The 15,370-nt window shown below is 56.6% G+C and overlaps 2 protein-coding genes across 3 annotated transcripts in view; one reads left to right on the plus strand and one right to left on the minus strand.

Moving 5' to 3' along the window:
• Positions 1–6,573: 6,573 nt before the first annotated feature.
• On the plus strand, positions 6,574–9,056 carry FZD9 (frizzled class receptor 9). Its single transcript, XM_004045554.5, has one exon. It carries the CDS (start codon positions 6,803–6,805, stop codon positions 8,576–8,578), a length of 1,776 nt encoding a protein of 591 aa, XP_004045602.1. The 5' UTR covers positions 6,574–6,802; the 3' UTR covers positions 8,579–9,056.
• A 4,191-nt stretch (positions 9,057–13,247) lies between these two features.
• Positions 13,248–15,370, minus strand: part of BAZ1B (bromodomain adjacent to zinc finger domain 1B) — an 84,087-nt gene continuing 81,964 nt past the window's right edge. Inside the window, exons 19-20 of one of the 2 annotated variants that reach the window (XM_063708599.1) lie at positions 14,987–15,359; positions 13,248–14,499 (exon numbers count right to left, since the gene is read on the minus strand). In XM_063708599.1, coding sequence (XP_063564669.1) covers positions 15,002–15,359 — 358 coding nt within the window. In that variant the 3' untranslated portion in view covers positions 13,248–14,499; positions 14,987–15,001. Of the gene's footprint in view, positions 15,360–15,370 lie in introns of both variants that reach the window. The other variant, XM_031012695.3, reaches the window with a different exon arrangement.

A 15,370-nucleotide genomic window follows, 5' to 3' on the forward strand; every position in this document is an offset into this window, starting at 1 on the left:
AATCCTGATGAAGACTGCATACATATAATCCATAGGTCAAAAATCATCAAATTGGGACAGGTGCAATGGCTCACACCTGTAATCCCAGCACTCTGGGAGGCCGTGGAGGGTGGATCACCTGAAGTCAGGAGTTCGAGAACAGTCCGATCAACATGGTGAAACCCCGTCTCTATTAAAAATACAAAAACTAGCCAGGTGTGGTGGCGCACGCCTGTCATCCCAGCTACTCTGGAGGCTGAGGCAGGAGAATCACTTGAACCCAGGAGGCGGAGGTTGCAGTGAGCCGAGATCATGCCACTGCACTCCAGCCTAGGCAACAGAGTGAGACTTGGTCTCGAAAAAAAGAAAAAATGGAACAGTCTAGTATAGCCCTTGATAGCTCATAAAGGGAAACTGAGTTAGAACCAGGGCTCAAGCTACAGAAGGGAAAATATTCCCTGAGCCACACCCGGGGTCTTCCCAGCCCTGCCCCTGTGCACAGCCTGTGTACCTGGGCACAGGTGCACACACAGGAGTAAACAGGCACCTGCATGGACCCTGTGTGTACACCTAACCTACACACACAGAGACACAGACACACACACAGACGCACACACACACAGACACACACACAGACAGATGCGCACACACAGACACACACACACACAGACACATACACACATAGAGACACACACACACATAGAGACACACATACAGAGCCACACACACACAGACACACACAGAGACACACACAGACACACACACAGAGACACACACACAGAACCACACACACAGAGACACACACATACACACAGAGACACACACACAGAGACACACACACAGACACACAGATGCACACACAGACACACACACACAGATACACACACATACACACATAGAGACACACAGAGACACACACACACAGAGATACACACAGAGACACGCACACACACACAGACACACACACAGAACCCCCCACACACAGACACACACACACAGAGACACAGACACACACACTCAGAGACACACATACACACACAGAGACACACAGACACACACACAGAGACACAGACACACACAGAGACACACACACAGAGACACACACAGAGACACACACACACAGACAGACACACAGCCCCCCACCCAACACACACACACTAACTGGCACCTGCCTCCTCAGGAACACACTGGTGCTCCTGCCCATCCTGCCCCAGGGAGCAGGTGTGTCGGGTGGACCTGCTGAGTACCCCGAGACCACGGACAGCCTCTCCTGTAGGGCAGCCCTGGCACCTGAAGGAGGCGCAGGATATTCCCCTTTCTGGTCCCTGCTTACTCACACCGCCACCTCTCTCCCCCAGAATCCAATCAATACCCCTTCCCCAGCCTTAGGCCCCACAAGATTTCAGCCATTCCAGAAGGATCTCTGCTCCTCTTCTCCTTCTGACATTCTTTAGACAACAGATATTTATGGGGGCCCACTCCAGGGCAGGCTCCGAGACGCTGCAGAGCACAGCCAGGGCCCTGACCTCCCCAGGCTCATGGGGATGAAGGCACAGGTGCAGCATGGTGGCTGCAAGGCACAGAGGTGGGCACGAGGGTCCGCAGGGCGCTGAGTGGGGGTCATCCTGGAGGAGGCAGGAAAGGAAGGGGAGGGTGTACCCTCTAGGGGTTGACATGTGTTCGGGGAGGGGAGGGTTGGGGATACAGGGACACAGGTCAGGAGGGCGTCCCTTCCCACATATGCAGGACAACTACTGGCCCCAGCCAGGGGTCCCAGGAGGGACGGCTTCTCCCCAGGGGGAGGAGGAGTTAGGGGGGCCCCTCGGCCCAGGGAGGGGTGCCGGAGATGGGCATTGATAGTGACCTCCCTCCTCCCGGCCCCTCCGGTCCTCCGGTCCTCCGCATAGTCTCCCTTTCAGTGAGCTCCAGGAGCATTGTTCCACCTTTGTAAAGAGGGAGATCGGGTGACAAAGCCGGGTGGGTGGGCAGGAGGCCAGAGGCCTCTTCTCTCCCAGGCCGCATCTGCGTGGGGGCGGAGCTCATCCACTCCCCTCCTCTGGCTTCCCAGGCGCGGCCGTTGCCATGGTGACAGGCCTGGCATCCCATGGCCCCTGGGGCGCCCTGCCCACCGAAGCTGCCAGAGGAAGGCCCCCCCGACGCTTCTCCACCCTGGCAAGATGGGGGCGGGGGCCCACAAAAACCTGGCTCTTAGGCCAGCCCCAGCAGTGGGAGGTTTCTAGCAGCCTGAACCTCCCAAGTCTGTGGGAGGGGAGCCCCACCTCCTGGCACCCTGACAGCTGGGGGCTCGGGAGTTGGGGCCACACATCACTATCATCTGTGCACCTAGGCCTCCTTGGGGCCAGATACAGAGAAATAATATGGTTTTTTTTGTGGGTTTTTTGGGGAGAGAGGGGGGTCTTGCTGTGTTGCCCAGGCTGGTCTTGAACTCTGGGCTCAAGCAATCCTCCCACCTTGGCCTCCCAAAGTACTGGGATTGCAGGTGTGAGTCATTGCACCCAGCCAATATGTTATTTCTTGATGTTATTCCATGGCCCTTGAACAGTGGCTGGCATGGGGCCGAGGGAGGGCACGGATGCAGAGGCCACAGTGTGCTGGACAGATGGGCTGGCCTGGACCCTGGATCCACAGAGCAGAGCCTCCAGCCCCAACCCAGCTCTGCTGGGCTGGCCCTGGGAGGTGATGCTTCAATCTGGGGTGCCAGATGGAACAGAAGAGGAGGAAGACCCTCAGAGCTGGGGAAACAAGCCAGGCAAAGGCCTGGAAGCATGGCTTTGCAGGGTGTTTCTGGGGAGGAGTAAGAGTGGGGTGTCGGGTGTGACAGGAAATGAAGAGGTGAGGCAGGGTCTCTGCTTGGAGGAACTTCCACTGCCATCCCTGAGAGCATGCACTTTATTCTGGGCAGCTGCTGCTGAAGTTTTGGGACCCTCCATTATCAATGCCCAGGTGATCAAAGCTGGGTCCCTTCCCTTCCCTTCCCTGCCGTGCCCTGCCCTGCCCTCCCTTCCCCCCTGCTCCCCTCCCCCTCCCCCTCCCTCCCTCTACCCCCTCCCCCTCCCTCCCCTTCCCCTCCTCCCCTCCCTCCCCTTCCCCTCCTCCCCCTCCCTCCCCTTCCCCTCCTCCCCCTCCCCCTTCCCCTCCTCCCCCCTCCCCCTCCCCCTCCCTCCCCTCCCCCTCTCCCTGTCTTTCTTTTTATTTTTTTTCTGGAGATAGGGTCTCACTCTGTTGCCCAGGCTGGAGTGCAGTGGTGTGATCATGGCTCACTGCAGCCTCCCAGGCTCAAGTGATTCTCCAGCCTCAGCCTCTTGAGTAGCTGAGACTACAGGCGCATACCACCATCCCTGACTTTTTTGTTTATTTTTGTTTTAGAGATGGTGGGGTCTTGCTATTTTGCCCAGGCTGGTCTCGAACTCCTGGGCTCAAGCGATTCTCCCACCTTGGCCTCCCAAAGTGCTAGGATTACAGGCTTGAGCCACGGTGCCTAACCTGGGTCCCCCAGGGTCACAGGTACCACACTCCCGCCTTACCTCTTTGGGAACTTCAGGACGTCTCATGGCCCACATGTGGCTGAGTACTATCCTGTGCTGGACACAGGGCTGGCTGCGTCTCCTTGGCGCACCATCTCCCGGTCCTCTTGAGGAGCGAGGGGCTGAGTGTATGCCCGAGATGGCATGTCCCCTGCCTGGTCCCCTCCCTGCTCCAGCACAGCTCTAAGGGTAGCAGAGTACTAATTACAGGGATGTGTGCGAAATGATGGCCCCATTTTCTTACCATTGCCACCACCACTGCTGACTCCTTCCCAAGTCCCTACCACAGGCCAGGCTCTAGTGCAGGCAGGTGTGGCTGAGCTGGGCCGGCTGGGCTGGTGTCCTGCCTCTGGTGGTGTTAACAGGCAGCCTCTTGCAATGGAGGAGCCTGGATGCCAATCTTGACCCTTACGAGCTGCATAATCCTGGGCAAATATTTGAGTTTGCTAAGCCTCAATTTCTCATCTGTATATGGGTAAGGGACTCCTTGTAGCACTGTGATGAGGGTGAACAAATGATCACTGTAAAATCCCTGGCCCAGAGCCCAGGAGGCTCACAACAGGTCCTCGGTCAGTTTCTGTGCCTCCCTGAAGTTCTAGGTTACTCACTCATTCATTCACTCACCATCCCTGGGCTCAGCCAGGGTGCCTAGCCCTGTGCTAAGTGCTCATATGAAACAGTGCTAAATGCTCACGTGAAACAGTACTAAGTACTCACGTGAAACAGTACTAAGTGCTCACGTGAAACAGTGCTAAGTGCTCACGTGAAACAGTGCTAAGTGCTCACGTGAAACAGTACTAAGTGCTCACATGAAACGATGCTAAGTGCTCACGTGAAACAGTACTAAGTGCTCACATGAAACGATGCTAAGTGCTCACGTGAAACAGTACTAAGTGCTCACATGAAACGATGCTAAGTGCTCACGTGAAACAGTACTAAGTGCTCACATGAAGCGATGCTAAGTGCTCACGTGAAACAGTACTAAGTGCTCACATGAAACGATGCTAAGTGCTCACATGAAACAGCACTAAGTGCTCATGTGAAACATTCTGAGTCCTCCAGGTGTTTCCAGGCCAAGAGAATAGGAACAGTTGGGCGAAAGGGGGATGGCCTTCTCTAAAGAGTCCCAGATCAGGGCCCCTTGCCCCTTGTGTGGCCTGCCGGTGGCACTTGGATTTCACCCACAGAGCTACCCAGGAACCATGGCAGTTTCTAAGTGGGTCCCAGGGGTCTCAAGGGGGCAGCCTAGAGAGAGGTGAGAGGGTGATGGCGACACTCCCCAGAGGAGCACGGTGGCCTTGTGAAATGGGTATGGGGTCCGGAACAGACAATCACAAATGGAACACTTAGTAGCTCTATGCCCTTGGGTATGTCATTCCTCTCTGAAACTCAGTTTCCCCACCTGGGAAATAAGGATAACGTAGCATTCTTGGATTGCTGAGAAGATACAATAAGGGCAAGTGTGAAGTGTGATCGATCAGATTCGGGTGCCCAACACGTGTTGTTGATTTTCTTTTTTTTTTTTTTTTCCTTTTTTTTTTTTTTTTCCTTTTTTTTTTTTTTTTCCAGGCCAGGCACCGTGGCTCATGCCTGTAATCCCAACACTTTGGGAGGCCGAGGTGGATGGATCACCTGAGGTCAGGAGTTCGAGACCAGCCTGGCCAACATGGTGAAACCCCTGTCTCTACTAAAAGTACAAAAATTACCCAGGAGTGATGGTGGGCGCCTGTAATCCCAGCTACTTGGAAGGTTGAGGCAGGAGAATTGCTTGAACCCGGGAGGCGGAGGTTGCAGTAAGCCAAGATCGCACCATTGCACTCCTGGGCGATGAGATGAGCCTGGGTGACAAGAGCGAAACTCCATCTCAAAAAAAAAAAAAGCTATTTTTTTTCTTTATTAGAGATGAGGCCTCACTATGTTGCCCAGGCTGATGGGGCAAGATGGGGGTGGGGGTGAGCCACTGCGCCTGGCAGAACTGTTGATTTTAACAGTAGGATTATCTGCCTGCATTACAGAAAAGCAAGCTGAGGCTCAGAGAGGAGCCCCAAGTCACATACACTGAGGGGAGAGGCAGACACTGTATTTGAGCTGCCACTGAGTACAAGGCAGAGACTTCCACAGGTGGGAAGCCTTAGAAATGGTCTCCCCTGGCCGGGCACGGTGGAGCACGCCTGTAATCCCGGCACTTTGGGAGGCAGAAGCGGGAGCATCCCTTGAGCCCAGGAGTTCAAGACCAGCCTGGGTAACATAGTGAGACCCTGTCTCTACAAAAACATTTTAAAATTAGCCAGGAGTGGTGGTGCCCACCTGTAATCCCAGCTACTCTGGTGGCTGAGGCGGGAAGGTCGCTTGAGCCCGGGAGATGGAGGCTGCAGTGAGCTATGGTCGTTCCACTGGACTCCAGCCTGGGCGACACAGAGAGACCCTGTCTCTAAAAAGAAATAACAATTAAAAATAAAAATAAAAAGTCTTCCAGCTGGGCGCGGTGGCTCACGCCTCTAATCCCAGCACTTTGGGAGGCCGAGGCAGGTGAATCACCTGAGGTCAGGAGTTCGAGACCAGCCTGGCCAAAATGGTGAAACCCCGTCTCTACTAAAAATACAAAAAATTAGAGGGGCGTGGTGGCAGGAGCCTGTAATCCCAGCTACTTGGGAGGCTGAGGCAGGATAATCGCTGGAACCCGGGAGGCGGAGGTTGCAGTGAGCCGATATCGCGCCACTGCACTCCAGCCTGGGCGACAAGAGCAAAACTCCGTCTCAAAAAAAAAAAAAAAAAAAAGTCTCCCTCCTAGAGTAAAATGAGGCGATCCAGTCTGAGAGTGTGGGTACGGGGACTTCCCGCAGCCTCTCCCAGGCAGCAAGGGAAGGGAAGAAACCGAGTGTAAGCGGAGGGCAAGCGGGCCGACACCCACCACGCCCGGCCCCACCCCGTGCTCCGCGTGGCCGGGAGACGCGGCGCCTTTAAAGCCCAGTGGGAGGCGTGTCCCTGGGCGTGTCCGCCCGGAGCCCCGCCCCGGGGGCTGATAGCCTCGGTCCCGGGAGGTTGCGCCGGCTCTGGCTCAGCGGCGGCTCCGGTGGCAGCGGCGGTGGCGGCTAGGCGGGCTCGGCGGCTCCTGTCCCTCGGGCGGCTGCCCGCTCGCTGCCCAGGGCGCCCGGACACACGTGGGCGGCTCGGCGATGGCCCGCGCCCCGCGACGTGGCGGGCAGGCACCGGGGCGCGGGACCGCTGAGCCCGAGTGAGCCGGGCCGCGCTCCCGCCTTCGGCCCGGGCCGCCCGGGATGGCCGTGGCGCCTCTGCGGGGGGCGCTGCTGCTGTGGCAGCTGCTGGCGGCGGGCGGCGCGGCACTGGAGATCGGCCGCTTCGACCCGGAACGCGGGCGCGGGGCTGCGCCCTGCCAGGCGGTGGAGATCCCTATGTGCCGCGGCATCGGCTACAACCTGACCCGCATGCCCAACCTGCTGGGCCACACGTCGCAGGGCGAGGCGGCTGCCGAGCTAGCGGAGTTCGCGCCGCTGGTGCAGTACGGCTGCCACAGCCACCTGCGCTTCTTCCTGTGCTCGCTCTACGCGCCCATGTGCACCGACCAGGTCTCGACGCCCATTCCCGCCTGCCGGCCCATGTGCGAGCAGGCGCGCCTGCGCTGCGCGCCCATCATGGAGCAGTTCAACTTCGGCTGGCCGGACTCGCTCGACTGCGCCCGGCTGCCCACGCGCAACGACCCGCACGCGCTGTGCATGGAGGCGCCCGAGAACGCCACGGCCGGCCCCTCGGAGCCCCACAAGGGCCTGGGCATGCTGCCCGTGGCGCCGCGGCCCGCGCGCCCTCCCGGAGACCTGGGCCCGGGCGCGGGCGGCAGTGGCACCTGCGAGAACCCCGAGAAGTTCCAGTACGTGGAGAAGAGCCGCTCGTGCGCACCGCGCTGCGGGCCCGGCGTCGAGGTGTTCTGGTCCCGGCGCGACAAGGACTTCGCGCTGGTCTGGATGGCCGTGTGGTCGGCGCTGTGCTTCTTCTCCACCGCCTTCACTGTGCTCACCTTCTTGCTGGAGCCCCACCGCTTCCAGTACCCGGAGCGCCCCATCATCTTCCTCTCCATGTGCTACAACGTCTACTCGCTGGCCTTCCTGATCCGTGCGGTGGCCGGAGCGCAGAGCGTGGCCTGTGACCAGGAGGCGGGCGCGCTCTACGTGATCCAGGAGGGCCTGGAGAACACGGGCTGCACGCTGGTCTTCCTACTGCTCTACTACTTCGGCATGGCCAGCTCGCTCTGGTGGGTGGTCCTGACGCTCACCTGGTTCCTGGCTGCCGGGAAGAAATGGGGCCACGAGGCCATCGAGGCCCACGGCAGCTATTTCCACATGGCTGCCTGGGGCCTGCCCGCGCTCAAGACCATCGTCATCCTGACCCTGCGCAAGGTGGCGGGTGATGAGCTGACTGGGCTTTGCTACGTGGCCAGCACGGATGCAGCAGCGCTCACGGGCTTCGTGCTGGTGCCCCTCTCCGGCTACCTGGTGCTGGGCAGTAGTTTCCTCCTGACCGGCTTCGTGGCCCTCTTCCACATCCGCAAGATCATGAAGACGGGCGGCACCAACACAGAGAAGCTGGAGAAGCTCATGGTCAAGATCGGGGTCTTCTCCATCCTCTACACGGTGCCCGCCACCTGCGTCATCGTTTGCTATGTCTACGAACGCCTCAACATGGACTTCTGGCGCCTTCGGGCCACAGAGCAGCCATGCGCAGCGGCCGCGGGGCCCGGAGGCCGGAGGGACTGCTCGCTGCCAGGGGGCTCGGTGCCCACCGTGGCGGTCTTCATGCTCAAAATTTTCATGTCACTGGTGGTGGGGATCACCAGCGGCGTCTGGGTGTGGAGCTCCAAGACTTTCCAGACCTGGCAGAGCCTGTGCTACCGCAAGATAGCAGCTGGCCGGGCCCGGGCCAAGGCCTGCCGCGCCCCCGGGAGCTACGGACGTGGCACGCACTGCCACTATAAGGCTCCCACTGTGGTCTTGCACATGACTAAGACGGACCCCTCTCTGGAGAACCCCACACACCTCTAGCCACACAGGCCTGACGCGGGGTGGCTGCTGCCCCCTCCTTGCCCTCCACGCCCTGCCCCCTGCACCCCCTAGAGACAGCTGACTAGCAGCTGCCCAGCTGTCAAGGTCAGGCAAGTGAGCACCGGGGGCTGAGGATCAGGGCGGGGACCCCGTGAGGCTCATTAGGGGAGATGGGGGTCTCCCCTAATGCGGGGGCTGGACCAGGCTGAGTCCCCACAGGGTCCTAGTGGAGGATGTGGAGTAGGGGGCAGAGGGGTCCAGCCGGAGTTTATTTAATGATGTAATTTATTGTTGCGTTCTTCTGGAAGCTGTGACTGGAATAAACCCCCGCGTGGCACTGCTGAGTCCTCTCTGGCTGGGAAGGGGGGAAGGTAGGAGGGTGAGGCCCCTGCAGGAGTCTTTCTTGTAAGCAGAGCTGGCAGTGGGTGCTGGCACCCCCCAATCAGGAGGAAGTCCCCCCGGAACAGCTGTGCATTGCAGGAGTCCCAGGCACCATGTGTGCGTGTTTTCCCCTCCCGCCCGTCTCTGTGCTTCCAAATGGAGACAGGGACGCCTGCGGATGTTCAGGGAATTCCCCAGGGTGACACTGCCACCTCTGGCCCCAGGGAGTCCAGTTTGAGGCTATGGATGAGTTTTCCTTCTCTGGGAACTTGCTCTCCTTATTGGCGTGGAAAGTAAAGGTGTCAGCCTGTGTCAATGTTGTCACGAGGACCCCCTCCCTGGGGCCTTGGAAAATTGCTGGTGCGTCTGCCTGGCTCCTCGGGGCCCCCACCAGGGCAGCCCCCACCAGGGCAGCCCCAGCCTGCTCCCTGGCGTCTCCAGGTGGGGTGAAGAGGTTGTTCTGGTCTGTGGGCCTCTGGGTAGCACAGACATGCACGTGGAGCTGGGAAGCCCTTGAGTAGAGTGGGAATTGGGCCCCTAGCTCCTAAGCTTGTCAGATTTGAGTTGCTAATGGCAGCGGTGGGAATGAGGCAGCTCAGGTGGCTGTTCAGAGCTCCACACTGGGGCAGGTATGGGGAAAGGTCCCATGTCCATCTGTGTGCTGGGGTAGCTCAGGGCTGCTAGGGCCTGCCCTGTTTCTGCGGACTGGGTAGCTGGGCACGTGTGGCCATCTGGAGACCCCTATTGGCTTGGGGTCAGACCCCAGGGCCCCATCTTGGCTGCTGTGACTCCAGCCAGGTGAGAGTATTAGTTACTAGTGTCCCTGGGTGCCTACTATACACGGCCGGCATTTGGTGTCAGTGCCAGGAGATCCCAGCAGTCCAGCCCTGCTGCCAGCCTCACTTTAGAGCCACGGGGAGGCTCCAGGAGGGGAGACGCTCAGGTGCTGAGGATGAATGGTGAGGCGGAGCCCCAAACCTAGGGCCTCTCGGGCTGGAGCCCTGTGCCCTACCCCAACCACCAATCCCACAGGGACAAGAAAAGTCCAGTGAGAATCAAACAGGTTGGGTCACGCTCCCAGGAGACAAGACCATGGCGGGCTGAGGGGGTTAAGGGGTATTCCTCACCACAAGGCGCAGTGGTGCCCCAGGGAAGCTTACAGCTCTCGCACCTGTTCTTAGGCCGTTTATTGCACGGGGAACGCCCTCTCCATCTAAATCCTTTCCTTTGCGCAGAGCACACATTAAGTAAGTCCCCATGTGCCTCTGACCAACAAAGCCAAGTGACCCTACCTCCTTGTAATGCTGCACATGAGGTTTTTTTGGTTTGTTTTTTGTTTGTTTTTGTTTTTGTTTTAATTTAAGGCAGAGTCTCACTCTGTTGCCCAGACTGCAGTGCAGTGGCACGATCTCAGCTCACTGCAATCTCTGCCTCCCAGGTTCAAGCAATTCTCCTGCCTCAGCCGCCTGGGTGGCATCCGCCACCATGCCTGGCTCATTTTTGTATTTTTTTGTAGAGACAGGGTTTCACCATGTTACCCAGGCTGGTCTTGAACTCCTGGCCTCAAGTGATCCACCCACCTTGGCTTCCCAAAGTGCTGGGATTATAGGCATGAGCCACTGCACCTGGCCATGCGAGGGTCTTTGAGTGGGAAACAGAATGAGCTCGTTAGAGGCAGTAAAGTGCCCACACTGGGCATGGGAGGGGCAGAGGCTTCAGGGAGCTGGGCTCACAGGCAGTGGAAGGGAAGATGGGAAGGGCCTATACCAGGGCGGGGGGCAGCTGGAGCGAATGGAGAAGATTCCACAGACTTGGGAAGAGCAAGGCAGGCGGGGTGTGGGAAAGGCAGGGGGAGGATGAGCATCCAAGGGCACCCACCTGCCCCTTCTTCCTTGCTGTCAGTGACCATGTCCTGCTCAGCAGACACCAGCCTGCTGCTGGTTTTCAGGGCAGCCCGAATGGGAGCGCAGAGAGGGGCAGTGCAGGGTCAGGACAGGCCCCGGGGGCTGTGCTTTGAGGCCAGGACCTGGGAGGGAGGGCAGGGCCCTGCCAGCTTTCTCAGACCTGGAAGATGCTATGGAAATAAGTCCTAGGCCCTGGAGGAAAGGGAAAAAGGAAACACAGCCCTCTCATGTGATCTGCTCGCCTCACGTTTCGGACGGGAAGTGTTTGGATGGGTTGGCCGCTGCAGCACATAGCCACGCAGTTTGAGGCCAAGCTGGGAGTTGAACCCAAGTCTGCCTCCAGAACTTTTCTGCTTTCCACACCAGGGATCCGATTAGGTCCTGGTGGGGAAAGGCAGGGTGTATGCCTTGGCAAGGTTATGTCCCCAGAAACTGGGCAAAGCGGGTGGGGAGGAGACAAACACCCCTACCACTGCCAGACCTCTCCCCACGCCCATTAAAGAACCCTCCAAGGCCAAACAAAAATACCTCGGAAACCCACACATGCTGGCATGTGCATCGCGTGCCCAGGCCCGGGCCTTCCCCTTAGTGGTCCTGGTGCCCAGCATTTGGGTCTTCAGAGTGCGGCATCACACGCCCGCAAGCCTCTTGGGAGGCTGAGCCTGTCCCTGTGGGTTTACGCTTGTGTGTGGTGAGCCCAAGATCCTCCTGCTCCCAGGAAGTTGCCCACTCAAGGAAGCAGCTCCTAAACACAGCAGTCCCAGGTGTTGAAAAGCCAGGTGGCCCAGGGCTGGGGTTAGGAGAGCGCAGTTAATGGGAGGTGAGTTCCTCAGTGTCCTCCAGAGACACCCTGGCCCCTGGCCAGCAGGAAGAGGTGCCCCCTCTGAGTGGCTCTGTTGGAATCCAGATGCCACCTGTCAACCAAGTCTACTGACCATGTCCCCTCCCCAGAGACAAAATTTGAGAAGAGTGTGCAGGACAAGGACAGGCCTCAGCTGACTCCCAGGTCATGACTCAGGCCCCTGTCCTCAGAGATGGAGTTCCCATGCCCCCATTTGCAGTCATCAAAGTGGCTGCCCCACAAGGTCACAGCCTGGTAAGTAAGGCAGTGGCTAAGAGTGTGCTGAGACCAGGACACGACCAGAAGCGACCACCCCAAGGCAGTATCCTAGTGTGTGCCTGGGAAAATTACTGGAGGAGCAGGACTTCATAGAGGAAGGCTGGGAGCCCCGAGTGTCACTGTCGCCACGCAGAAAATGTCCAGAGGGAGCATGGTTCTCTTCTCCAGAGCTGGAGGCTGGAGCGGATGAGCAGGAAAATTCAATCTGCTATTGGGGCAAGCCCGCTTCCTCCGGGCAGGACAAAAATTCCCCAAGTGCTCTGTGTAGGCCCTGGCTCGCCCGTGCTTACCAAGGCCGCAAAGCTGCTCAGCAGCAGAACCTGCGCCCAAGGCTCAGGCCTCAAAGGCTCTTCCCATTACACCAGCTTCACCTCGTTCAGCTGGTCAGGAATTGGCAGTTTAATTTCTCAGTAATTGGGCCCACAGCAGTGGCTCAGCAAAATCTCTGTATTCCATTGGCGGGTGGCTGCCTAGCAGCACCCTAGGCATATCAGCCAGTCAGACTTTAAAAGATAAATGAAGGCATAAATAAAACAAGATTAGACGTGGCAGAACCGTCAAAGTCGAGTGCATGGGAATTCATTATACTTTTCCACTGTTTGTGTGTTTGAAATTTTCCTTGAGGCTGGGCGCGGTGGCTCACACCTGTAATCCCAGCACTTTAGGAGGCCAAGGCGGGTGGATCATCTGAGGTCAGGAGTTCGAGACCAGCCCGGACAACATGGTGAAAACCTGGCTCTACTACAAATACAAAAACTTAGCCAGGCGTGGTGGCGTGTCCCTGTAACCCCAATTACTCGGGAGGCTGAGGCAGGAGAATTGCTTGAACCCAGGAGATGGAGGTTGCAGCGAGCTGAGACCACGCCACTGCATTCTAGCCTGGGTGATGGAGTGAGACTCCGTCCCCACCACCCCCACCGCCAAAATTTTTTTTTCCCTGAGAAAGGTTTTAAAATGGCAGAAGTTTCCCCATAGTGAAGGCTTAAAAACCTATTTTCACCGTAATTCCTAGTTTCAAATGAAGTTTTTCAGGGTTTTAGACGGAGACAGGGCCAGGAGAGGCTTGGAGGGAGTACTTCTTTCTGTGGTTAAGAACACTGAGAGGCCCTCTGACTCTGGAGGCCAAGCCTTCAGAGGACCCGGCTCCAAGCGTCAGTGGGAAAGTAGCACTCGGGACAGCACTACCCACCCCCACCCACCAAGAAAGAGCACAAACAAACATCCACCAGAGTGGTTTCTTCTTTATAAACACAAGTACATGAGGTTTATTTGAAATTCCAATTTATTACAAGTTCACCCTTTAATGGGGCCCTTCCTCTTTGAAGACAATAAAAAAAAACAACAACAACAAACAATTCAGGTGTCACTGAAGTGGGAACACAGGATTCTCACTATGAACAAGAACAGACTGGATGTAGGAGGCAGGGGAAGCTGGCGGTGGTGGGGTTATGAAGCTGTGATGTCAGTGCCAACTCCATGCCTATAGAAGGGACGGTAAACTACCCAGCAGCCCTGGAGCAATCCTCGTCGTCCTTGGGCGGGAGGACGGGGGAAGCAGAGGCCACATTCCGCAGTTTAATATTAAGAGGCTTGATTCTCATGTTCTAGGAGCTGCAGTCCCCTTGGTGGACTTTAAATAGGTACAGAAGAGCTTGGGTGCTCAAAATTTCCAAATTCAAAGGTGATAAAAAAGAAAAACCCTGTTTTGTACTTTTATCAAAATCCATCATAAAAGGGAAAGAAGACTACAAAGTTTTGCCTAAATATAACAACTAGAACTAGATTTGTTGTGGGAAGGGGCTCTCAGAGCTTCTCTGCCGCTCTCTCCTCCCACCCCCCACCGACACTGACCACTGGAATCTTCAGGTTCTTGAGGAGTTCCAAGTCTGAGGTCAGAACGGGCATGGGAGGCAGCAGACACAGCACTGCCCTGCTCCCCCTCCAATGTTGCTGCTTGCCTCAATGAGCCTCCAACCCAACTGCTCTGCAGGAGAGTGGATGGGCTGAGGGAGAAGCCAGGGAAGTTAGAGCAAACACATTATCATAGAAACTGTACTGTACATGTGCCAAAGCGAGATGTCAGGAGTATCTTACAAGATGTTCTTTATACAATATCACTGCTGAAACAAGCAACTTTTAATAACTAGAAAAGTCAATTAAAAAAAAAAATTAAACATTTAAATTCTTCCTGCTTTTCTTCTGCTCCCCTAAGAGCTTGACTGGTATGTGGGTGGGCTGGGCTCCAACACCCCTCTGGCCAGATCCATCAAAGTAAAGATTATATGCATGATTATAAGCAGGACTCCAGTCTCTAAGTGAAGTGCCTTAGTTTTGTTTTTTTGTTTTTTGTGGTTTTTTATTTTTTTGGGGGGTGGGGGGAGCTGTCACAAAGAAGGGGAGATTCAGGAATGGCTCCAGGACACGTCCCTTTACTCTGCCAAGATCAACTCAAAAGACAACTGTTTCATGATGCTGGTGAATACAGAATTCTGTATGGCACTCACTGATACTGTCACCTGAGAGGAAGATGGGGGAAGAGACAGAGTATGGGCTTAAAGAAACAAGACTGTATAATAAATACAGATTAAAAAAGAAAAATCGCCACCATCTCCCCTGTTGGCCTGATTACCCCGATCCTGCTATGTAACACAGCAATCCCTCCCCTGGAGACCAGAGGGGCTTGGCACTGTGGTGGAAGCCAGAGCGAGCAGGCCCTTAGGAAAGAAGGCAGGAACAGGAACTGGCTTCACCAGAAAAGCTAGACCCTCGGACTCCTCCTGAAAACTCTCAGAAGGGAGGGTTATGGCCCTCTTTGTCCCTTAATATTTCTGGACAAAGACCACCAACCCAATATCAAGCCCCATAAAGAGCTTTTAGAAAAACAGCATAAGCTTGGGATGACAGGCGTTTCTGGACTCCCTGCGATCTCTTCCAGGTTCTTGGTCTTCCTCGCTCGCCTCCCTCCCACCCTCCCTAGCTGTCCCCCCACCTCAGCTCCCTTACCACGGCCCTGCCTCTCTACTTCTTCTGTCTTCGTCCCCTGGACTGTCCAACGGCCTCTGGCTCACTGTCCCCTTCATCTTCAGCAAGCCTATCAGGAAACTTCTTGCGCTTCCTGCGGACATATGGGTGGCCAGGAAGGTGTTTATGCAACAGAGCCACTAGACACTGTTCTGTCTTCGCCATGCAGCTTAGCACATGGCTGCCACGGCAGTTGTAAACCTCAGCATTGGTAAACACTTGCTTCATGTCAGTAAGAAACTCCTGCACAGAGCGGTAGCTCCCACAGGAACATTTGTTCTGCACTGTCTGAAAGTCCATGGGGTGCGTGATCACATCATAGTAGTCCTCGGCCTCATCTCTGGTCACAGGCTCCCTGTGGAGAAG

Source organism: Gorilla gorilla, chromosome 6 (genome assembly GCF_029281585.2).
Source record: "Gorilla gorilla gorilla isolate KB3781 chromosome 6, NHGRI_mGorGor1-v2.1_pri, whole genome shotgun sequence".
NCBI lineage: Eukaryota > Metazoa > Chordata > Mammalia > Primates > Hominidae > Gorilla > Gorilla gorilla.

Coding starts and splice junctions, on each gene's coding strand:
- FZD9 (XM_004045554.5), top strand. CDS start 6,803: ATGGCCGTGGCGCCTCTGCGGGGGGCGCTGCTGCTGTGGCAGCTGCTG.